Here is a 26,031-nt window from a genome sequence, read left to right as displayed (position 1 = left end):
GCTACTACATCTATATTTTAATTATTTACATACACAGATATTCTTATTACGTTTGAACAAACAATTTATAGCCAGGATACCTTCACATTTGTAACTTTCTTCCCCTCTTTATTTACCTCCTGTATACTGTTTGTGCGATCCCTTGTGTGTTTAGTAGTGGTTTGCTTTGGCTGTATTGTACCGCTTTTTTGTGTCCTTTTGTGGGGCAGTGACTTCTGTCCCGGTCCATCCTTTGGGTGGTGAGTGTGGAGGGAGTTACATTAGGGCCTGGCCAGGAGACAGGGAGAAGCTGGGGGCTCAGACCTCACTACCATCTAGTGTACCTCTGGGTTGAGGGTCAGCTCAGGGTGCACCTAGTTTGACGGCCAGCTTAGGTGTCCCTATGTAGTCACTTCCTATACTCCAGCATGACGTTGAGCTTCTCCCAAATTACGGCATGCCTAGAAAAGCTCCCTTGAGTCAGAGTTGGTCTATTCTGCTGATGTCCATGTGGCTGCTATACAGAACAGGAAATAGGAGGCTAGTATTAGGCTTGGTGAATATTTTTTTAGTTGTTTTTTTTTACAGTCCTCCAGACTCCTCTGGCAGAAACATCTCTTGAAGAATAAAAGGATTAAACTTGGGAACCTTATCTCCCCAACATCATTTGTTGGGGAAGAGTCGGGAGATCTCCATATGTGACTGTCGGCCGATCCCACCGATATCGGGCGACTTTAGTGTAATGTGTATGGGGACCTTACGTCTCTAAGAAGACTACAAGGACCAAGCCTTAATGATCCTCACCTTTATTATGAGTTTTCCATGGCCATCCCAATCAATCTGTAGATCCTCCCGATACGAGAGCCGTACGGAGAACAATGCTGTAGTCTGTATACGAAGGTAGCCTGCAAGGAATCCAATTACATCAATTTAGGCTTCACATATTCCATCCAGCCTCTTCTGAGGCAAGTCAGACACAAGACAGCGAGACTTAATGACATTTAATGCATTTATCCACAGACTGCTCTCCCACCGCAATGCACTGAACACTGACTAATGACGAGCCGCTGCTGCTGGGGTCTCCTTATTTCTCACATAGGGGTGTAGCTATAGAGGGGAGACATTTAACCAAGATCTAATGCTTGGTTAGAAGACATTCTCTAGATGACTTTTAAGGAATCTTATTTTTTCTGGAAAGAGCGCCACTCAAGTACACTGGCTGAATGTAGTATTGCAGCTATTCGAATGCTGATTAGCTGCAATATTAGACACTGCCCATTGATAGCGGTAGCGCTTTTTCTGGCTTTGTAGGGAATGCAGATTAATTTATTATTCTGCCAAAGAGGTAGAAATCTAAAGGATGTGCCACTTCTGGGGTGGCTGTGAGCTGCTATTTCTGGCTGGGAGGTACCCTACAATCATGGACCTTGCCAGCCTGATAATACCAGCTCCCAGCTGTCTGCTTCACCTTGGCTGATTATTAAAACTGGGAGAGACCCCATGTTATTTTTTTTAAATTATTTAAATAAACAATTTAAGAAAAAGCATGAGATCTCCTCTATTTTTGCTAACCAGCCAAGGAAGTGCCACTTATGGGGCAGCTGCGTGCTGCTATTTTTAGGCTGGGAAGTACCCAACCACCATGGACCTTCCCAGCCTGATAATACAAGTCCCCAGATGTCTGCTTTACCTTGATTGAGTATTCTTTTTTAATTATTTAAATAAATAATTTAGTTTTTTAAAAAGCATGTGATCCCCTCTATTTTTGCTAACCAGCCAAGGATGTGCCACTTCCGGGGCAGCTGTGAGCTGCTACTTTTAGGCTGGAAAGTACCCAACAACCATGGACCTTCCCAGCCTGATAATACCACCCTCCAGCTGTCTGCTTTACCTTGGCTGATTATAAAAACCAGGAGAGACCCCACGTCATTTTTTTAAAATTATTTAAATAAATAATTTTTTAAAAAAACGGCATGAGATCCCCTCTACTTTTGATAACCAGCCAAGGTAAAGCTGACAGTTGAGGGTTGCAGCCCCCAGCTGTCTGCTTTACCTTAACTGATTATGAAAACTAGGGGAGACCCCCACACCATTTTTTTTTATACAATTAAATAAATAATTAAAAAAAAACAGCATGGGATCCCTTCTATTTTTGATAACCAACCAAGAAAAAGCAGACAGCTGAGGGTTGTATCCTGCAGCTGTCTGCTTTACCTGCGCTGGTTATCAAAATAGGGGGACCCCATGCCATTTTTTTTTAATTATTCCTTATCCACATTTGTTTGCTGGGCAATTGGCATGCTTATACCCCTATGCTGCTACCTTTTGCAACCCCCTAGCCCTTACTATGATCATCAAACAGCCATTTTACAGCACCAAATTTCGAGTCACAATTGACTTATATGGGGATCGGGGTCCGGAGTCAAGTGCTGGTCAAGTCCAGGTCCCAAACCGAGCTTTTAACTAAAGTTCGGCTGGACCCCAACATCCACGAGTCCACTCATCCATACATAAAAGTAAAAAATAAATGAAAAACACACGTCCAGTATTGTCCTATAGTGCATTATTACCATGCAGCAATGGAAGCATGATGTCTTGTCCATCTATGGAGACGCCTCCTCCATGTTTAAATTTCAGCGTCATGTTATGCATGTCCAGGAGGCGCACAGTTGCTGATCTGGTGCACACAGCATCGGGGTCATCTGCACACTAGAAACCAATACCAAAATTGACTTAAAGGGGTTATCTCCATTTTCATAATTAAGCATTGTTGAATAGAGCTTGTAAAAACATCATCAGTATTCTCTTGGTGCTTATATACCCCTTCCTTGGACTGGTGCAGGTGATATTTTTCAGTTCATTCAAACCCTGGGTGCAAGCAGGTGGCTTGTGCTCCTCTGTGGTATCATTGCTGAAGCTTTGCTGAACTTCTACCTGTGTCATCTGTAGATAAGTAGTTCATGGATTTTCCCCTGTGTATCCTCCTTGTGTCATCTATAGCGTTTAGTGGGGTTGACAAAGAGCTCATCCCATCTGTTCTTTATTTAGAGCCCAATACTAGGAATACCTAAAGTCAGGTATCTGGCTCGGCACATAGGTGCAGAACCTATCTAGGGTGGTGAGGGACCTCAGGGCCAGCACTAGGGATACCTAGGGTCAGGTATCCTGCTCGGCGCATAGGTGCGGAACCTATCTAGGGTGGTGAGGGACCTCAGGGCCCAGCACTAGGGATACCTAGGGTCAGGTATCCGTCTCGGCGTATAGGTGCAGAACCTATCTAGGGTGGTGAGGGACCTCAGGGCTAGGGATACCTAGGGTCAGGTATCCGGCTCGGCGTATAGGTGCAGAACCTATCTAGGGTGGTGCGGGACCTCAGGGCCCAGCACTAGGGATACCTAGGGTCAGGTATCCTGCTCGGCGCATAGGTGCGGAACCTATCTAGGGTGGTGAGGGACCCCAGGGACCAGTACTAGGGATATCTAGGGTCAGATATCCGGCTCGGCGTATAGGTGCAGAACCTATCTAGGGTGGTGAGGGACCTCAGGGCCCAGCACTAGGGATACCTAGGGTCAGGTATCCTGCTCGGCGCATAGGTGCGGAACCTATCTTAGCTTGTGAGGGACCCCAGGGACCAGCAGTAGGTTTGGTCAGAGGTCACCATCTTCCCCTTCCCCAGACAGAGGGTGTCCCTTCCCTTCCCTTTCGGCGTTCACTTGGTACTTCCCCGTACCTAGCGTGACATTGTCTCCGTCATAGAAGAGGTTCCCTACTAAATAGCAATGGTGCAATTGACAGGGGACAACTGCAAGCCCTTCATCCTGCTGATGACCTATGGCTTATAACACTTCCTAAACTCCTAGGGGGCAGTTCCTAATTTTGCTATCTCAAATCCATGATTCCTAGCGAAAAGCCCAATCGGTTGACCATAATACTGGCCACATTCCCTTTTGGTAAGCTTACAATAATGACATTATCACAATAGTAAATTTGAGAGTCCACATGAGGGCGCCATGCGCTTGGCAGATTAGTCTTTAGCACATCTTGGATGCCTTGCTTGATCCCTCTCCATGTTTCCATCTGTCTTGGCTTGAGTCTACTATATATTTCTCAGCATATTTATCAGAAAGCGGAGAAAGCCAAGAGTGGAGAAAGCTATGCCAGAGTTTACTGGAACACCAGCTCACAATTAAAGGGGTTTTCTCATTAGAGCCAGCGCCCCCTGCTGAGAAAAGATAGTATTACAAGGCAGTCATTAAAGCAGAGGTTGTTCATACATTACATGACAGTCTCGGGTCCACATGATTTATAGCATTAGGGAGGATATCCCTCTTTAATGAGGACCTGTCATGAAGTCAAAAGGGGCCAGTTTTGTTTTTGGAGTTTTCTTAAATCCCTTAAACGGTTCCAGAGATATAGGCCTTTTTATTCAGTGCTACTTTTCATAGTCTTTACTAAGGGGTTGGACCTCAAAAGACACGCCCCCGAGGAGTCACTGAGCCACCCACCTTTTGTAAAAACCCAAAAAATTAGCACTTAATACAAAGGCCTATATTTCTGGAACAGAATGTCAAATTAAAAAAAAATAGAATACTCAGGGGAGAAGCGGAAATAACAGAAGAGCAAAAAGTGGCCAATTTTGACTGGGTGATAGATCCCCTTTAAGAAAGCCCCCTTAATCTAATGCAAAGGTCTATTCAGCATTTCCAATTACGGTCTATATAGACCTCAACTAGGAACTACAGGAAATAAAAAATAGAAAATATTTATTTTCCTGTTTTGTTTTGCAGCAGCATGTCTCCCTCTCCACATAAGAATCAGCATGGCTAGTCAGATGAACTAATCGTACATGTATAGGTGGAGGCAGAAGTAGACTTGATGAGAAGATTGCTATGATCAACTTTTTTTTCCACCCCATGGTGTCACAGTTATGTGATTTCTGGCAATAGAAGGTCACAGTGTTTGGCTGCGCAAAATGCTCCCTGACTTTCTATTGTTCCTGCTGTCAATTATAGGTAGCTTTCCTGCTGGGATTTCATCTATTCCCCTTTTGGACCCAGCGGAGCCCTCCTTCCTTTCAGCTGCTCATTATCAGTATTCTCCATGTTCTTAAATGCTCCCATCTTTCCTGGACTGGTACTGGTGATAATATACAATTCATTCAAGCTCTGGTTGCAAGCAGGTGGCTTGTACTCCTCTGTGGTATCATTGCTGAAACCTTTCTTAATTTCAACCTGAGTCATCTGTAGTTAAATAATAATGCATTTTCCTACTATATGTCTTCCTTGTGTCTTTTCTAGTGTTTAGTGGGGTTGACGAAGAGCTCAACCCACCCGTACCCTATTTAGGGTCCAGCACTAGGGATACCTAGGGTCAAATATCCGGCTCAACGCATAGGTGTGGAACTAAGGTGGTGAGGGACCCCAGGGACCAGCGGAAGGTTGGTCAGGCGTCCCCATTTGCCCCTTACCTAGACACAAGGTTTGCTTTTTGCAGTTTGCTTAGTACTTCCCCCGTACCCAGCGTGACATATGGTCTATGACTGGGCCTCAATTTGACTTATCAGTATATTGACCAAACGTACAATTTTCTTGCCTGCGGGTTGGGCAGTTTGACTACATGGTCTAATAACTATGCCTCTTTAAAGGGGTTGTCTGGTTAAAAAAAGTAATAATTTAGGATAGGTGATACCTTGTTGATGGTCCTGTGTCCCACCACTATAAGATGGCGCCGCAGGTCAGACGCCTGACTGTCGCTCCATTAATTTCCTATGGAGCTACTGATAAAAGCCGAGCGCAGCACTCGACAGCCCGACAGGTAGTATATGGAGTGGCAGGTTGAGTACATGCACTGATGCTCCATCTTCACGAGGATAAAAGTTCCCTATTCTCCCGATGGGTGCAGAACCCAGCCATCGGACCCCGCACTGATCAACAACCCGCGGCTAAGTGATAACTTGTTTTAACTGGGCAACCCCTTTAAGAAGCCATACAGCAGCCCACATAACAAATTCCCCATATTTATCTCCTTATGAGTTCTGAGACATCTCTTTTGATCTAATATAGTACCTGCACGGTCTCTATAGCCACAGAAAAAGCTCCGTCCACCATGTCCTTGGCAAGTAAGTAATGACAGATCCCACTGAAGGTAAAATGCTTGTTGTCAAAGCTCTTGAAGTGTGATTGTCCAGTGACGTAGCATTCACCTGAGCAAAAAAATAATGTAAAACATACACATAATTAGGAGAAGCATATAGAAGATATTTGCAGGAATTGGGTAACACACTTAGATTAAGTGTCGTTTTAGAATAATATTTAAAATATGACACATGGCGAAACCGCCCTTAGTCAAAGGATTTGATGCTATGAATAAGGTCGGTTTCGCCAAAAATGCATCAGATTTTAAATATCATTCTAGGATTTTCTCATAGATTTTCCTTTTGGATCATCAATAAAAATGAAAACTTTGAAAAATATATTCTCGAATGGATGCGCTAAATTCCCCATTTATTCCACGTTTGTGGTTGAGCTCCTTCAGCAGAATATAGCATCCATCAACAATGATTTCTTTCAGCTGATTCTACACTCATTGACAGTGATTCTACATATCAGCAAAGGTGGGGAGCTCTTTTCATTTTCACAAAACTGTTGTTTTAGTTTTTATTTTATTAATTAATAGTACAATTAATGGAAATATGTTAGGTAATTTTGTAGTACAATACTAATGTTATCTTTAGATAGGACTTTAGGAGACCTTTCAGGATCAGTAAGTTTTATTGTTCTACCTTATCCTGTTATCTTGTTGTAAGCTCCATAGAATTCAATGCATTGCTAGACAAGTGAATGTAAATACAATTTGCATATTCACTGCTCCCCCTACCTACCTCTCAGTGTATTCACTATCACTTCTGAGAGGTGAAAAAGAAGGAGTATGGGTGCAGTGCAAATTCAGTTCAGATTCAGGGGTGCTTCACACACAGCGAGCTCGCTGCCGAGATCGCTGCTGAGTCACGCTTTTTGTGACGCAGCAGTGACCTCATTAGCGATCTCGCTGTGTGTGACAATGAGCAGCGATCTGGCCCCTGCTGCGAGATCGCTGCTCGTTACACACAGCCCTGGTTCGTTTTCTTCAAAGCCGCTCTCCTGCTGTGACACACAGATCGCTGTGTGTGACAGCAAGAGAGCGACAAATGAAGCGAGCAGGGAGCAGGAGCCGGCGTCTGACAGCTGAGGTAAGCTGTATCCAAGATAAACATCGGGTAACCAAGGTGGTTACCCGATATTTACCTTAGTTACCAGCCTCTGCAGCTCTCACTCTGCCTGTGCTGCCGGCTCCGGCTCTCTGCACATGTAGCTGCTGTACACACCGGGTTAATTAACCCGATGTGTACAGCAGCTAGGAGAGCAAGGAGCCAGCGCTAAGCAGTGTGCGCGGCTCCCTGCTCTCTGCACATGTAGCTGCATTACACATCGGGTTAATTAACCCGATGTGTACTGTAGCTAGGAGAGCAAGGAGCCAGCGCTCAGTGTGCGCGGCTCCCTGCTCCCTGCTCACACTGGTAACTAATGTAAACATCGGGTAACCATACCCGATGTTTACCTTAGTTACCAGTCTCCGCAGCTTCCAGACGGCGGCTCCGTGCAAGCGCAGCTTCGCTTGCACGTCGCTGCTGGCTGGGGGCTGTTCACTGGTCGCTGGTGAGATCTGCCTGTTTGACAGCTCACCAGCGACCATGTAGCGATGCAGCAGCGATCCTGACCAGGTCAGATCGCTGGTCGGATCGCTGCTGCATCGCTAAGTGTGAAGGTACCCTTACTGTCACTGATGCTAGCACTGAGAGATTGGAGAGGGAGCAGGGCATATGCAGTTTGTATTTAAATACACTTGACTAGTAACTGCCTCACACTGAATTCTACAGAGCTTACAACAAGATAACAGGATAAGGTAGAAGAATAAAACTTACTGATCCTGAAAGGTTTCTGTCAGGTCCCTACCAGAGTCCGCTCCTGCGGCTTCTGCTTCGATCCCCAGGCGGCGCCGCGTTCCCGCTCTGGATAGTGCTGGTGATAGAAGAGGAGTCGGTGCTAGTGGCTCTGGTGGGCACAGACTCCGCTCATCCACTAGGCTGGGTTTGCCTGGGATCTGCAGTACCACTGGCTGACTGTAGGTGGCGTGTGTCTTCCAGCTGAAGTTACCACCATTCAGCTACAGCCAATGGGAAGACACCACACCCTTCTAATTCCCCCTCCTGTCTGCTGGTCTCTGCCAGAGATAGTTCTGAATTCATGCTACCTGTTTCCCGTTCTGTTTTGTGATTCCTGTGTTTTGACCTCTGCCTGTTCTCTGACTACCCTCCTGCCTGCCCTTTTTGTACCTCGCTGCCTGATCCGGATTTGACCTCGGCCTTGTTTTCTGATTACATCCTTGCCTGCCTGATTTTGTCCCTGTTTTGCATTTCCTGGTTTGACCCTGCCTGACTACTACTGTCATTGGACTGCAAAAAAAACCCAAAAAACTGAGCTGTGACAAATGTTCAATAAACATGCAACATTACAAGCATGTGAATTGCAGCCTCAAGACTAGAAAAAAACCAAGGAGAAAATTGTAGAAAAAATAACCTGGCTATAAATAAATAAATTGCAAGTGCTTAATAAACAGGGTACTTAGTGAGTAAGTACCCTGTTTATTAAGCACTTGCAATTTATTTATTTATAGTCAGGGTATTTTTTCTACAATTTTCTCCTTGTCATTGGACTGCAGCCTACCACAGGTAGTGCTCTCTGGGGCCCTGCTTAATTCCTAATCCCTGTATAGGGGTTAAAGGGTTTCAGAGTTCTCGGGGTTCTGTTTTGTGAGCGGTTTTCCTCTAGCCTGTCCGTTACAGCCATTCTGAGTCTGTGGTTCAAAGCAGGTATTACAGTCTCCTTAAGCCCTATTTAAAGATAACATTAGTATTGTACTAGAAAATCACTTGACAGATTTCCTTTAATAGTACAAAATCAGCAACTTTGTAATATTAACAGAAAAAATCTGCTTATTTCTCCTCCTGGATGGGTAGAATCTAATCAGTGACGACAGATTTTCAACATTACTTAGACAGGAGAAGACAGTTGGTGCTTATAAGATTCTATGGAGAGGAGGTGGAAGAGACAGAAACAACAGTTACAGTTCTCCATAGAACTTTGTGAGCACCAACTGTCATCTCCAAAAGAAACTGATTTCTCAAATAACATATTACAAAGTCTCTTATTTTAACATGTACTTGATGTATGAAAGAAGAATTAAAATGACGGTTGTTCTTTAAGGCATACTTTTCATTTCAGGTGACTGTTGATAATATACTGTTGTGTGAGCATGAAGATTTACACTATGTATGACCATTATATGTCTTGTATCCTGCATTTGTCACCAGTTCTCCCTTCTGCAGGAAGTTCTCCCTTCTAATTTCCCCCTGTTTCTGAGCTAACACTGAGTGCTGTAATGTCTCCCATACACAGCCATTAGGGATTCCTGCTCCCCTGTCTCTATGTACTACATGTCAAGATGCAGCACATTATATTTCTAGTACTGAGCAGTGTTGCAGTGAATCCAGCTCTGTTGTGAGATAAAACACTTACTAAAAAGCTGCAGCACAATCTGTCTATGTGTGGTTGTGTGACGCCCCTGGACTAGTCAGGGCGTCACAGGGTACTGCACGCTCTTTATCTTCCAGTGCAAGACTCAACCCCCCATGGTTCTGGGTTCCCACCTTGCAGTACTGCCTCCATCACATCCTAATCCTAATCACACCTCGCACCACACCCTGTCAGGCACACCAGTGGACTGCTAAACTGGAATAAGGCCACCCACCTAGGGGTCAGGCAGGGAGGTGGGAGGTGACAAGTGAGTCGGCTCCAGGGGAGCAAAGTGAGAGGAAGTTCTGTGGTAGCCCTCGAGCAGTGAGGAGCTAGTAGGAGGCTGAAAGTTAGAACTCCCAGGGGAAAAGTGGACTAGGTTGCAGATGGTGGTCTGGACCCGGAGGAGTCGGAGACCCGGTCGCGGGATATTGGGACTGGGTGCCTGGCTGCGTCTAGGAGGACGGTCGGCAGCTGCAGTGCAATAGCTGGGCTGGGGCCGAAGGCACGTCGGGGTACTGGACCCTAGGTCGGGGAGAGGCTTCAAGCAACCTGGCAATTAACCTGCGGAGGACAGGGGCTTTAATGACTGTCCCCACAAAGCTCAGAGATCAGGGGCACTAGCGCAACGAGGGGGATCAGGCTTTCCAAGCAAAGCAGCCCACTGAAATCCTAAGCGTGAGCCCCTGAGAGCAAGCTCCTCTTCTACCCATAGCAGGGAACGGGGCCTGGACAGCTGCAAGCTTACGGGCCACTTGCACACTACTAAATTAATGTGCACGGAGGCAGGATCCGGACCATCAAGCAGTACTGCAGGGGAACGGGACCCGGACGAGCTCCCCCAATAGGGCAGCGGCACTCAGAGACTTGGTTTACAACGTTGTCAGCGTCTGCTTTCCTTCTGAGTACCTGATCAGCCCCTGCCACCAGCGAGCCTGCGCTCCCCCTGCAATCCATCCCACCATCCAGAGTCCTGGGGTCTTCCCTAGCCATGGAGGGAAAACGCCATCTAGCTGCCCCGTTCCATCAACCCCGATACTCCCATCGGCAGCGGCAGTACTCCCTATTACTGCACACCACGGGTGGCGTCACAAACTATATCTCCCCTGTAAATAACCCCCTATCTAAAATTAAGAGTGACCCCACGCCCCCCGGGTCCGGAGACCCTTGAGCCACGAGTAGTGACACCCGGATCCGAGCGGTTCGACCACTGCTGGGGGTGGTACAGTTGTACCTCACGCTGCACTTCCCTCCTACTCTTCACAACCTCATCCTTTCATAGATGTCAATGGGCACCTCTAATCTGATCCCTCATATTCCCTAAAGGCAGTGTTGCAACTTGAAGCTCACGACTCCGATCATATAAGCTCCAACAGGACCCCCAATTATTGCAAGTCTTTGGTAACATTGGTCTTTTCCTATAGGCCAAATGGATTTTTGGGGTCCCCTAGGCTCCAGGGCAACCCCTTTACTTATTATAGTTACGCCTCTGCTCACAGGCGTGAACATACAGACCATTAACAAACTTTCTTGATCATGCACACATGGGGGAAGATTTATAGCTGCCTAAAATAAAGATTGTCTTTGTTATCCATATTAACCAATCACAGCGCAGCTTTCATTTCTCAAAAGTAGTTTGAGCAATGAATGCTGAGCTCTGATTGGTTGCTATGGGCAACAAAGACAATTTTGCTAACTGAGGCCCATTTTCATCTTATTCTGTTATATGGGATTATATGGGTCAGTTTTCTAACATTTAAGGGGCAAATTCATACATATATTATACGCGGTCCGTGAATGGACCATAATACATGGACTAGATGAGGGTCTAATGACCCGAACTTGAAAGCTTCATTGCCATATACGAGGCAGTCAAGTTTAAGTCAGAAAAAGGGCCATGTTTAATCGGTCTGAATTCGGCCTAAAAGAAGACTGTCTTTGGTTGCTCATAGCAACCAATCACAGCGCAGCTTTCATTTCTCAAGAGCAGTTTGAGTAATGAATGCCGAGCTCTGATTGGTTGCTATGGGCAATTTTACGTTTAGACAGTTTTGACAAATGAGGCCCACTGTCGTCTTACTCTTTTATATGGGATTACATGGGTCAGTTTTCTAACATTTAAGGGGTGAATTCAGACATATACTAAACACGGAATAGACGAGGGTCTCCTGACAAGAACTTGAAGGCCTCATAGGCATATATGAGGAAAAAGGGCCATGTTTAATGGATCTGAATTCGGCCTAAAAGAAAACTGTCTTTTTTGCTCATAGCAACCAATCACAGCGCAGCTTTTGTTTTTCAAGAGCTCAGTATGAAATAAAAGCCGCGCTCTGATTGGTCGCTGTGGGCAACAAAGAAAGTCTTAGTTTTAGACATAAATTTGAATCTTCCACCATTTTTGCGTGGACAAGTTTGTCGAAATATCTGATGTCCGGGCCTTCAGGGGATGTGGAAAGTTTTGCTTTGAAATAGCGGAAAATGTACGGCTCATAATAGTTAATGATTACAGAATCATTCTTGTTACCACGCTGAATGGAAACTGGTCCAGATATGTCTGGTTTACTAATACGAGGACGATTACCTAGAGCCGGAATATAATTATTCCTGAATAGGCCGGAACTTGTCCTGCTCTGAACTATAATCATATAAAGCTCCCGTAAATTGTGATAATGCGGCTTATAATAATTATTATAATAGTTTGATATAGACAGTGCTTTAAATTCCCCCATTAGGATATTTTAAAGAAGACACAACGCATAAAAACGGGCCCTGAAGCCAGATTGGCGATGTGAATGGAGCTATAGTGTCCTGGGTCGTCTACCATTTGGGATAATTTCTTTTTTTATACCTAAATACGTGTATTTGGAAGCTAAAAAGAATCTTTGTAATTGGATTTCATTAGAAATGTTTGCACCGTTTGCCTTTTATAGACAACTAGCTGTACTACCTGTGCTTGGTTACGCGATATTGACCCTGGTTATCAGCGTACACCGCTTAGCGCTGGCTCCCTGCACAAGTAGCCAGGGTAAATATCGGGTAACTAAGCAAAGCGCTTTGCTTAGTAACCCGATGTGTACACTGGCTACACGTGTGCAGGGAGCCAGCACTAAGCGGTGTACGCTGGTAACCAGAGTAAATATTGGGTAACTAACGAAAGCGCTTTGCTTAGTAACCCGATGTGTACCCTAGCTATGTATACAGGGAGCCAGTGTGGGCAGCCTGTAAGCGGTGTACGCTGGAAACCAGGGTAAATATCGGGTAACTAAGCAAAGCTCTTTGCTTGGTTACCCGATACTTACCCTGGTTATCACCGTACACCGCTTAGCGCTGCCTCCCTGCACAAGTAGCCAGGGTAAATATCAGGTAACTAAGCAAAGCGCTTTGCTTAGTAACCCGATGTGTACCCTGGCTACACATGTGCAGGGAGCTAGAGCTAAGCGGTGTATGCTGGTAACCAGGATAAATATAGGGTAACCAAGTAAAGCGCTTTGCTTAGTTACCCAATATTTACCCTGGTTACCAAGAGTCGCTGGTGGCTGGTGAGATCTGCCTGATTGACAGCTCACCAGCGACCATGTAGCGACGCACCAGCGATCCTGACCAGGTCATATCGTGGTCGGAATCGATGGTACGTCGTTTAGTGAGACGGTACCCTAAGTCCTAAAGAATACACACAGAAAGCAAACAGAGAAAGCAAATAGCCAACTTATCTCCATGATTACTTAGGGAGAGAAACAGCAACATACAACATTTCTCCAGATGATTACAAGCCGACTGCTTGCAATCAGGATATTTATAGAAACTTAGGGGTACTTTGCACGCTGCGACATCGCAGGCCGATGCTGCGATGCCGAGCGCGATAGTACCCGCCCCCGTCGCAGCAGCGATATCCTTGTGATAGCTGCCGTAGCGAACATTATCGCTACGGCAGCTTCACATGGACTCACCAGTCCTGCGACCGTCGCTGTGGCCGGCGACCCGCCTCCTTGTTAAGGGGGCGGGTCGTGCGGCGTCATAGCGACGTCACACGCCAGGCGGCCAATCGGAGCGGAGGGGCGGAGATGAGTGGGATGTAAACATCCCGCCCCTCTCCTTCCTTCTGCATATTCTACGGAAGCCGCAGTGACACCGGTAGGAGATGTTCCTCGCTCCTGCGGCTTCACACACAGCGATGTGTGCTGCCGCAGGAGCGAGGAACAACATCGGACTGTCGCGTCAGCGTAATTATGGATTATGCCGACTGTGAGGTAAATCCGGAGATATGACGATAAATCATGATATTCAAGTATGTCAGGAAGCCCTCTCCTGGTGTCACCCCCCCTTTCCTTCACACAACTGGTTTAGCAACAAATCCCATGGCCATCTCCTGTGATATGGAGATGAGGTGGTGTGGGAACAATGGACACAGGATGACTCCCTGCCGTCACCCTGTAACAAGAGTTGTATCTCATTATAAGGCTCTGGAACTAGCCAGACAGAACGACTCCAGTAAAAAATGGTTCATATCTCGCAAGCCATATTTCCGATAAATATGGCAACCATAAAAATGGTGTCTCCGCATGCGGACGATGCCGGCACACCCTTTTTATGGGAGCAGGACATTGGGAAATGCCCCAGGCGTGATATCAGCCAATGGGGAACTGGCAGACAGGTCATGAGTCCCCTCGTTCTGTAGCTAAATTCATAACTGTCACAATGAGAGCATTGGCGTCCGCCTACGACGCTCCCAGGCAAAGTTATGGCCCATATTCCATGTTGTGGATTGTCCATAACTCAAGCTAGGGGTGGAGCAGTGCTCCCTCTGAGGTCACGAAGGTAGGAGGGGACCTGGATTTGTCCAGGTTGATAACCCTACTTCGGCCATTTTCCAGTGTTCTTTTCGCTGGGGGCACGTGTAGGAAACATCTGTGGGAAGGATCCTAGAAACCTGGGTACAGCGCCCCCCTGTGGCCAGACGCAACAAGGTAACTGCTGGAACTGTGTATGCCTGTTTGTAAACCATGCTTTATCTGTAACTGTACTCTGACATATGTATATTCTGTAGATTCCCTATTGTATATATTGTAGTTTCTAGTGTGCTTTAGGCTGATTAAATTATATAATTAATCTTGGGCTGTTCTGTTATCTCGATCTTGAATCCCACGTCTGTGTGTTCGGCTAATAGTTACCGTGAAGCGGTTGGTGGCAGCGAGTTTGTGCCAAGGATTATTGTGGGGAGGCCAGTGAGATTCGGGGAGATTTTATATATTCCGCCCGCGGAGGTCGGGGGAATATATACCCTACTCTCACCGGGGACCCTTCAATAATCGGCATAAGTAGTATAGCGGCCTCCTTGCTTATTGTCGGGCAATTCCATAATTGGCCTGACTATAAGAGGGGCGCTAGAGAGCGCATCACGTGCTCTGTCGGTCGGGAGGTATAAAGGAGGGGTGACCCCCCACTTGTTACCCCCCGATTGTGACGTACTGGTAGCCAGCGCGGGGGATTTCTGAGTGACCCCCCCGGTGGTTCGTGACATATTGGTGGCATAGCGGTGGGATCGAGATAATAGTGTGTGTGAGTGTGAGACCCATACTCCCAGACACTAAAGACTGCCTGCAGCAGCTGTGGCTGCTGGGGTCTTCAGACTAGCTCAACACTAGAGTGTCAGAGTGCAGATACTGTAAGGTGTGTGGAGGCATCAGGTGTCAGTTCTGTGTCAGTGACCAAAAGTCTGCAAGAATGGCTGATGGCACCAGGAGCAGAGCTATGCAACTGGCCAATGCTAAGGCAGGAGCCGAAGAGAGGGAGGACGGTGCTGTGGACAGCAATGAGGAGGTTGCCCACGAGTCCTCCAGGAGCTCGAAGCCAGAAAACCGTTCTGCCGAGGACATTGCGCAACCTGGCACTGCTGGACAAGATGAGGAGGAGCTCACCCAAGGTTCCTCAACGAGCCAGATGCCAGCCCTCCGCTCTGAAAGGGACAGTGAATCGCCTAGCTCTGCAGCGTGCCGCAGATCACCACGTGCCATTCCACCGAGCCTGGGAGGCTCGGATAGCCTTCTTCAAATGGCTATGGCCCTTCTCCAGGCTGGAGACCAGAAGGGCTACAAGGAACTCCTGGCAGAGCGCAGGGCAGAGCGGCAGGCAGCGCGTGACGCTGAGGCTGCGGAGCGGCACGCAGAGCGTGAGGCTGCGGAGCGAGAGCGGCAGGCAGCGCGTGAAGAGCGAGAGCGACAGGCAGACCGTGACTACCAGCTGCAGCTAGCTCAGCTCCGGCCCTCATCAGCCACATGTGACCTTCGAGACACCAAACTTCCAAACGTCCGTGTTGAGGACTTCCCAGTGCTGGAGAAGGATGGAGACTTGGACTCTTTCTTGACTGCTTTTGAACGGACTTGCTTGCAGCACCATCTGGGCAAGGACCAGTGGGCCAAATACCTGACCCCCCGTTTAAGGGGTAAGGCCCTGGATATCCTTGGGGACTTGCCTGCTGAGGCAGATCAGGGCTACGACACCATCAAGCGGGCCCTGATCCAACAGTACAACCTCACTCCAGAGTCCTACCGCAAGAAGTTCCGGAGCCTACAGAAGGGACCAAAGGACTCCTGGGCTGACCACCGGCGGGCACTTGCCCGAGCTGCCGACCACTGGACCCAAGGCCTGCAGCTTTCCACCGGACCGGAGATCCTGGACTTGTTCATCACGGAGCAACTCTTGTGGAACGGCCCTGAGGATCTCCGCCAGTTCATCCGAGACCAGAAGCCAAAGGGGTCCACGGCTACAGCTGCCCTTGCCGATGACTACACCAACAACCGGGCCCCTGAGGCCAGGAGAGCGGCCACCAGCAGCACCTGGAGAGGGGGTAAGATGAATTCTGCGACTGCCCCACCTGCCCCTAGACTGCAGGGGGTGTCCCCCTCAACTCCCCTCTCCAGGCCCGTGGCGGAACCAAGACGGTGCCACCAGTGCAACCTACCTGGACACTTCAAGGCCATGTGCCCTCAGCGTCCCAAGGCCCCGGCTCCGTCCCCGTCCCAAGGGCCGCCCAAGGTGTATTGTGTGGGTGGGGGTGGTGGTAGGTCCCTGGACAGCTTCCAACCTGTCACCGTCGGCCGGTCTGTGACCATAGGACTGCGAGACAGCGCCTCGGAGGTGACTCTGGTGCGGCCTGAGATGGTGTCCCCCCAAGACTTGATCCCTGGAAAAACCCTCGCTGTCTCCGGGATTGGAGGCACTGACCCGGCGCTGCCTGTTGCTGACATTTATGTGGACTGTGGCGCAGGGCGGGGGGTGAGGGAGGTGGGGGTAACTGATCGGATCCCTGCAAACGTGCTACTTGGGACAGATTTGGGGCAGATAACCTCCCAGTTTGGGCCCCCCCCAAGGGCTGAACCTTCAGCCAGTACTGACATGACTCCTGACAATGTTAATGTGTTATCTATGAATGATGTAAGGGAGGAGGGAGTGAACTCTGATATTTCTGCTTGCACAGACACCATAGACACACACGCAGCTGCAGCTGTGACAGGAGGGGAGGGGGTCAGAGAAAGGTGTGACAATGCCTCTACAAGTAACCAGCCTGTGAGCTGGGATCTGTTGCCCTCTGCAGGGATAAGCAGAGAGCAGGGTGCTGCAGGGGGAGGACCAGTGTGTGGGGTGGGGGCTACCACAGCAAATGTGGGGTCCCCAGAGATTTCACAGCGGGGTTCTGTTGCTGCAGGAGGGGAACAGGCAGGTGAGATTGGGGCCGGTCCAGGAGCGGAAGTGCTCCCAGGTAAGATCTCGGTGCATGGTTCCCCCACAACCGGGGTGTCAGGAAGCCAGGTAGGTCTGCCTGAACCGGCGACTTGGTCAGGAACGGAGGAGGAGCAGGCACGACCCACGGTCGCAGCGGCTGTGGCCGCTGTCACCCGCAGTGGGAGTGCTGGAAGCCAAGGGGCCTCCCGGAGGTCCGATAGCTCTTCCCCTTCTGACCAAGTGGCAGCCGAGTCAGGTGGAGGCCAGGACACAGGTCCCGGGGTACTGACTGAAGATGTGACAGTCTCGTCGATTCTGGCCACATCTAGTCAGGGGTTTCAGGCAGCGTTAGAAGCTGACGACAGCCTGAAAGCTCTTAAGGAGCAGGCGGCACAGCCTCCCTCGGACTCGGACCCGGAGCGAGTGGTCTGGGACCAAGGACGGCTGTACCGGGCCACGGTCCAGCAGGGTTCACCGGAGGCGTGGCCCAGGGACCGACAGTTGGTGGTACCCTATCCGTTCCGGACGGAGTTGTTGCGGATCGCACATGAGATTCCGATGGCCGGACACCTAGGGATCGCTAAGACCAAGGCCAGGTTAAACCAGCATTTCTACTGGCCAAAAATGGGGGCCGATGTGGCTGCCTACTGCCGTTCGTGTGAAACCTGTCAGAGAGTGGGGAAGGCGGGGCCACGCCCCAAAGCCCCACTAGTATCTCTGCCAATCATCGATGAGCCTTTCAGGAGGGTGGCTGTGGATCTGGTCGGCCCGCTGGCCATCCCCAGCAGCTCCGGGAAACGCTTCATACTGACGGTAGTGGACTATGCCACCCGGTACCCAGAAGCAGTGGCCTTGTCGTCCATTCGGGCTGACAAGGTGGCCACCGCATTGCTGGAGATTTTCTCCCGAGTGGGTTTTCCCCAGGAAATGCTCACTGACCGGGGGACCCAATTCATGTCCCAGCTGATGGAGGCCCTCTGTAAGCAAGTCCAGGTGCGACATCTGGTGGCCAGCCCGTACCATCCACAGACTAATGGCCTGTGCGAGCGGTTCAATGGCACCTTAAAGCAGATGCTTAAGATGTTGGTCGACTCCCATGGGCGTGACTGGGAGCGGTATCTCCCACACCTGTTATTTGCTTACCGGGAGGTTCCACAGGCCTCAACAGGATTCTCACCGTTTGAGCTCCTGTACGGGCGACGTGTGCGGGGCCCCCTGGCTCTGGTGAAAGAGGCTTGGGAAGGGGATTTGGCCACCCCTGGAGTGTCGGTTATCGAGTATGTCATGCGCTTCCGGGACAAAATGCAGGCCTTGACGCAACTGGTACACGACAATATGGCTCAAGCCCAGGCCGATCAGAAGCGTTGGTACGACCAGAACGCTTGTGAGAGGACCTACCAAGTGGGTCAAAAGGTGTGGGTACTGGTCCCCGTACCACAGGACAAGCTTCAGGCAGCCTGGGAGGGCCCATACCTCGTGTACCAGCAGCTCAACCCTGTAACGTACCTGGTCACCCTGGACCCCGCCCGTGGAAGGCGGAAGCCCTTCCATGTGAACATGATGAAGGCACATCATGAGCGGGAGGCATGTGCGCTCCCCGTGTGCAACCTGCCCGAGGAGGGAGAAGCGGAAACCCTCTTGGATATGCTAGCCCAGGTTAGGGCAGGCGGATCCATTGAGGATGTGGAGGTTGGCCACCAGCTCTTGGAAGACCAACGGTCCCAGCTGTGGGCCACCCTCCTCCCCTTCCGGGGGTTGTTTACCAACCAGCCCGGAAGGACTGACTTGGCTGTCCATCACGTGGACACTGGGGATCATCCCCCGATCCGGCGTTCAGCATATCGGGTCTCCCTGGAGGTGCAGCAACACATGCGCCAGGAGATTGACGAGATGCTGAAGCTGGGGGTGATCCAGGCATCCAACAGCGCTTGGGCCTCGCCTGTAGTCCTCGTCCCTAAGAAGGACCGAACCACTCGGTTCTGCGTGGACTACAGGGGGCTCAATGCTGTCACGGTCGCCGATGCGTACCCAATGCCACGCATCGATGACCTGCTCGATCAGTTGGCCGGGGCTCAGTACCTGACCATCATGGACCTGAGCCGGGGATATTGGCAGATCCCCCTGACTCGCAAGGCCAGGGAACGCTCTGCCTTTATTACCCCATTTGGACTGTACGAGTCCACGGTGATGCCATTCGGGATGAGGAATGCCCCTGCCACTTTCCAGCGGATGGTCAACACCCTGCTCAAGGGACTTGAAGGGTACGCGGCCGCGTACCTGGATGACATTGCCGTCTTCAGTCCCACCTGGGAAGATCACCTAGAGCATCTAGCACAGGTGCTCAGGCGGATCCACCGGGCAGGTTTGACCATCAAGCCGGGAAAGTGTCAGCTGGCCATGAGCGAGGTCCAGTACCTCGGTCACCGGGTAGGTGGGAGAACACTGAAGCCCGAGCCTGAGAAAGTGGAAGCCATCGCATCCTGGCCCACCCCCAGGACCAAGAAGCAGGTGATGTCCTTCTTGGGGACCGCTGGGTACTATAGGAGGTTTGTTCCATGCTATAGTAGCCTGGCAAAGCCCTTGACGGACCTCACCAAGAAGAAGCTGCCCTCTGCAGTCGATTGGACAATGGACTGCGAGACAGCCTTCCGGGCCCTAAAGGACGCCCTGTCCAGCCCGCCCGTGCTACAGGCAGCCGACTTCACGCGGCCGTTTGTAGTACAGACCGACGCCAGTGACTTCGGCCTCGGTGCGGTGCTCAGCCAGGTGGACTCTGCGAGCCAAGAGCACCCAGTCTTGTACCTGAGCAGGAAGCTGTTACCAAGGGAAGTTGCCTATTCCACGATGGAGAAGGAGTGCCTGGCCATAGTGTGGGCCCTGCAGCGTCTGCAACCCTATCTATACGGGCGCCACTTCATCGTGGAGACGGACCACAATCCCCTCAGCTGGTTGCACACCGTCTCTGGGACGAATGGGCGATTGTTGCGATGGAGCCTTGCGCTCCAGCAATACACCTTCACCATTCGCCACAAAAGGGGCCGTGACCACGGTAACGCAGACGGGCTGTCCCGACAAGGAGAGGTCGCGGACGGGCGCACGGGGGAACACCGGAGTGTGCTGCCCCCTAGCGCCCTCAAAAGGGGGGAGGTGTGAGGTAAATCCGGAGATATGACGATAAATCATGATATTCAAGTATGTCAGGAAGCCCTCTCCTGGTGTCACCCCCCCTTTCCTTCACACAACTGGTTTAGCAACAAATCCCATGGCCATCTCCTGTGATATGGAGATGAGGTGGTGTGGGAACAATGGACACAGGATGACTCCCTGCCGTCACCCTGTAACAAGAGTTGTATCTCATTATAAGGCTCTGGAACTAGCCAGACAGAACGACTCCAGTAAAAAATGGTTCATATCTCGCAAGCCATATTTCCGATAAATATGGCAACCATAAAAATGGTGTCTCCGCATGCGGACGATGCCGGCACACCCTTTTTATGGGAGCAGGACATTGGGAAATGCCCCAGGCGTGATATCAGCCAATGGGGAACTGGCAGACAGGTCATGAGTCCCCTCGTTCTGTAGCTAAATTCATAACTGTCACAATGAGAGCATTGGCGTCCGCCTACGACGCTCCCAGGCAAAGTTATGGCCCATATTCCATGTTGTGGATTGTCCATAACTCAAGCCAGGGGTGGAGCAGTGCTCCCTCTGAGGTCACGAAGGTAGGAGGGGACCTGGATTTGTCCAGGTTGATAACCCTACTTCGGCCATTTTCCAGTGTTCTTTTCGCTGGGGGCACGTGTAGGAAACATCTGTGGGAAGGATCCTAGAAACCTGGGTACAGCGCCCCCCTGTGGCCAGACGCAACAAGGTAACTGCTGGAACTGTGTATGCCTGTTTGTAAACCATGCTTTATCTGTAACTGTACTCTGACATATGTATATTCTGTAGATTCCCTATTGTATATATTGTAGTTTCTAGTGTGCTTTAGGCTGATTAAATTATATAATTAATCTTGGGCTGTTCTGTTATCTCGATCTTGAATCCCACGTCTGTGTGTTCGGCTAATAGTTACCGTGAAGCGGTTGGTGGCAGCGAGTTTGTGCCAAGGATTATTGTGGGGAGGCCAGTGAGATTCGGGGAGATTTTATATATTCCGCCCGCGGAGGTCGGGGGAATATATACCCTACTCTCACCGGGGACCCTTCAATAATCGGCATAAGTAGTATAGCGGCCTCCTTGCTTATTGTCGGGCAATTCCATAATTGGCCTGACTATAAGAGGGGCGCTAGAGAGCGCATCACGTGCTCTGTCGGTCGGGAGGTATAAAGGAGGGGTGACCCCCCACTTGTTACCCCCCGATTGTGACGTACTGGTAGCCAGCGCGGGGGATTTCTGAGTGACCCCCCCGGTGGTTCGTGACACCGACGCTGCAGCGATGATACGATTACGACGCTTTTGCGCTCGTTAATCGTATCATCGAGCCTTTACACACTACGATGTCGCATGCGATGCCGGAAGTGCGTCACTTTTCATTTGACCCCACCGACATCGCAGCTGCGATGTCGTAGTGTGCAAAGTACCCCTTAGCCTATCACCAGCAACATCCATGGGGAAATGCAGATGTATAAAGACACAGAGGGTGAGGGATGATGATTAGCAGCTGAAAGGAAAAGATCTCTGCAGGGTCCTAAAGGGGAAAGAGTAAACCCTAACAGAGAAGATGAAAAACTCCATTTGCACAGCAGAGGAAAGGATGGAAAAATCAAGGAGCAGTTTGTGCAGCCAAACACAGCGACCTTCTGCAGCCGGGCACCACAGGGTTGTATGTCAACCGTGCCACACCGGTGACAAAAAAGTCGTGTAAAAGCCAAATGGTGCAAATACTTTAAAGAAATCCAATTGTGAAAATGATTTTAGCCCAAAATACATAGTTTCGTAAAAAAATAAACCCAACCCAGAGATGGACAACCTTTTCAAGGCGACAACTGATCGATAGGATTGTCAGATGTCATCACCCCTCTCACCAATCTGAACCTATGCGAAGAATAGGTCATTAATATATTTCTCCTGGACAAACCCTTTAATTTTGTGAAAAATGAAAAAACTCCTCAAAGCACAACATTTTTATTGTATGGACCATGTTTATGGAATTACCTGGACAGTCTTCGTTGCTGCACTCCCACAGCCCGCTTTTGCAGGAGCTTAAAAAGAAAATCAAATGAGAATGAAAATGTATTTGACGCTCATGGGATGTATACAGGATAGAAATAGAAATTCATGATCTTAAGGAAAAAGACTGATGGCACTTCCTAACAGGCAAGTGTGAACAGGTGCATACTGAGCAGGAGATATATTAACAAATAAAGAGACAATTGCACTATGAAATGCTAAGATATGTGTCACAAGGTGTTTGCCTCTAAACTTGCCGAGTGTCACTGCAGAATCTGACACTCCACACTATGCCTTTTCTACTGCTTCTGCTTCCTGCACAGACAGGCTCGGGCATCAACCAACTGTGTGCTCATTAATGACTGGGCTCGCAGAAGTTAATTTCTACTAGCCTGCTGGTTACCTCTTGTATCACATGTTGTGGGAGACCTAACACAGTAACTTTCTGCCTTTTTAAGATGGTGGAGCCTGTCTACCCATGCCGACTATAGCTTTTGCTAAACCGGTCCAGGTGCTGTTATATTCCAGTTGCTGGTAATTATATTGCATTCTGCTTAGTGTGCTGTGGAAATTCTCTCATCATCTGGTTATTTCCTACATGCTCTTTATTTCCTCCCTATCCAATATTGTCTTATTTCTCAGTATGTTCTAGCTGTGTGATAGAGTTTTTGGTTTCACCGTTTGTCTATATCTGTGGGCTCAACCATTCCTGTCCCGGTACTCCCCTGGGGTGGGGGAGTGGGGGTATAAGATCAGGGTTTGCCAAGAGCAGGTCAAGGAAGGTGGCCCAGATATCTGCCAAGAGCAGGTGAAGGAAGGCAGCCCAAATATCTGCCAAGAGCAGGTGAAGGAAGGCGGCCCAAATATCTGCCAAGAGCAGGTCAAGGAAGGCGGCCCAAATATCTGCCAAGAGCAGGTCAAGGAAGGCGGCCCAGATATCTGCCAAGAGCAGGTCAAGGAAGGCGGACCAAATATCTGCCAAGAGTAGGGAAAGGAAGGCGGCTCAGATATCTTAACAATTAGAAGTATCTCTTGGATTAGGGACAACTAGGGCCCCTTAGCCTGAGGGCTATTCTAGGAGCCCAGGTCCCCTGTTATTCCCTCACACGCCATGACAATATGTTAACAATGGATATAGGAATATGAGTATGCATTACTGGTAATAAAAAAATATAAAAATGAGATACTTAGCATATAAAAAAGCCAGTTTTATGAGAGCTTAACAGCCAATATCAAGGCGTATCTCTTAATGCAGTGTCCCTATCTACTATAACGCCTCTCTTTGTGATTAATGCCTAATCACAGCTTGGATTAGGGACAACTAGGGCCCCCTAGCCTGAGGGCTATTCTAGGAGCTCAGGTCCCCTGTTATCCCTTCACACCCCATGACAATATGTTAACAATGGATATAGGAATATGACTGAGCATTCATTACTGCTAATAAAAAAAATATAAACATGAGATACTTAGCAAAATTCAGTTTTATGAGAGCCCAACAGCCAATATCAAGGCGTATCTCTTAATGCTGGCTCCCTATCTACTATAATGCCTCTCTTTGTGTTAAAAAAAACCCCTCCAATTTATAGGTCACTAGGAACCCGCTAAGCAGAATTAAAATCACCTAAGGCTAATGAGAAGGAGTGCTCAACTAGAAGGCATAATCTCAGGAAAAAGACTGTTGGCATTTCCTAACATGCAAGTGTGAACAGTGAAAGGTGAAAGTGAAGGTGAAAATAGCGCATTATAGTAGATAGGGATGAAACACTAAGAGATACGCCTTGACGTTGGCTGTTGGGCTCACATAAAACTTGCCTTTTTTGCTATGTATCTCAATTTGTATGTAATGCATATTCATATTCCTATATTCATTGTAAACATACAGTATCTTAGCATTTCAGAGTGCAGCTGTCTCCTTTTTTGTTAGGATGCTCCTCTTACCACACATGGTAGACCCTCATTCATCAGCTCATAGTTGTGCAACATATTTAGCCTAAATGTCATGAAATAATAATATATATTAAAAGCAGTATAATAAGAAGTAGATAAAATATCACCTACCAAGTATTACAGTCTCTTTTGATTGTGGATCCTACAGGATAGCGATTACCAGAATGGATGCAGGAGCACTCTGCGGGTGCCACACAACGGGATCCATCAAGGACTTTTCCTTCTTTATGCGGGGAGAGGAAAAGGGGGTTGTTCACCTTTGGGGACATGCTTTTTTTCTAAATGCATAGAGTGGGGTTAACAAAATCTACTATAGCCTCTGTATTGCTCTCTTGATAGCTGTAATAAGTTAACTGAGAATCCATCAGTGAGTTCATTCAGAATGAATCACAGGCAAGTTTGTAACCCTTTTATCAAGATTGAATGTGCAGTGAAACAAAGAGCCTGTAGAAGCCAAATAATGAAAAAAAAAAATATTTTTTTTAGCCCGAAATGAAAAAAGAAATTGTCCCCAAAAGTGGTCAACCCCTTTAAATGGAGGCCATATAATACCACATCCACCAGAGAGTTAAAAAACCACAGAACATAAACAGGTTGTCATGATTCCTCTGTGCAGAGCATCTCGCACCCTGGTGATGCTCTGCCGTGCCTTCCTGAACTGCAGAGCCACAGTGACATGTTTCCTTGTGCAGAGCATCTTGCATTTGAAGATGCTCTGCTGTGTTTCTTTGAGCACTAGCTGATAGGTTGTTTGATAGCACAGGTTTCCATGCAGGTTCTAGGAGGTGCTTTTACTCAGGTGTTCCATCTTTCTGGTAATTGCTTTGTTTCATTACTGAGTGTGCTCTCCCAGAATCTCGCCAGTCATACATTCTGGTTCTGGGAGGTGCTGATTACTCAGGTGTTTCTCCTTCCCAGTAGTTGCTCTGTTTCATTACTGAGTGTGCTCTCCCAGAATCTCGCCAGTCATACATTCTGGTTCTGGGAGGTGCTGATTACTCAGGTGTTCCTCCTTCCCGGTAGTTGCTCTGTTTCCTTACTGAGTGTGCTCTCCCAGAATCTCGCCAGTCATACATTCTGGTTCTGGGAGGTGCCGATTACTTAGATGTTCCTCCTTCCCAGTAGTTGCTCTGTTTCATTACTGAGTGTGCTCTCCCAGAATCTCGCCAGTCATACATTCTGGTTCTGGGAGGTGCTGATTACTCAGGTGTTCCTCCTTCCCGGTTTTTGCTCTGTTTCATTACTGAGTGTGCTCTCCCAGAATCTCGCCAGTCATACATTCTGGTTCTGGGAGGTGCTGATTACTCAGGTGTTCCTCCTTCCCGGTAGTTGCTCTGTTTCCTTACTGAGTGTGCTCTCCCAGAATCTCGCCAATCATACATTCTGGTTCTGGGAGGTGCTGATTACTCAGGTGTTCCTCCTTCCCGGTAGTTGCTCTGTTTCATTACTGAGTGTGCTCTCCCAGAATCTCGCCAGTCATACATTCTGGTTCTGGGAGGTGCCGATTACATAGGTGTTCCTCCTTCCCAGTAGTTGCTCTGTTTCATTACTGAGTGTGCTCTCCCAGAATCTCGCCAGTCATACATTCTGGTTCTGGGAGGTG

The 26,031-nt window shown here is 48.7% G+C and overlaps 1 protein-coding gene across 1 annotated transcript in view; it reads right to left on the bottom strand.

The window, feature by feature from the left end:
- VWF (von Willebrand factor) overlaps positions 1-26,031 on the bottom strand; it is a 236,274-nt gene that overhangs the window by 185,389 nt on the left and 24,854 nt on the right. Inside the window, exons 9-13 of the mRNA XM_075344246.1 lie at positions 24,540-24,651; positions 22,467-22,513; positions 6,045-6,181; positions 2,550-2,688; positions 784-884 (exon numbers count right to left, since the gene is read on the bottom strand). Of these exons, the coding sequence (XP_075200361.1) occupies positions 784-884; positions 2,550-2,688; positions 6,045-6,181; positions 22,467-22,513; positions 24,540-24,651 (536 nt within the window). The remainder of the gene's footprint in view (positions 1-783; positions 885-2,549; positions 2,689-6,044; positions 6,182-22,466; positions 22,514-24,539; positions 24,652-26,031) is intronic.

The sequence above is a fragment of the Anomaloglossus baeobatrachus genome, chromosome 4 (assembly GCF_048569485.1).
Source record: "Anomaloglossus baeobatrachus isolate aAnoBae1 chromosome 4, aAnoBae1.hap1, whole genome shotgun sequence".
Classification (NCBI taxonomy): Eukaryota; Metazoa; Chordata; class Amphibia; order Anura; family Aromobatidae; genus Anomaloglossus; species Anomaloglossus baeobatrachus.
This window is presented reverse-complemented; position numbering and strand designations above follow the sequence as displayed.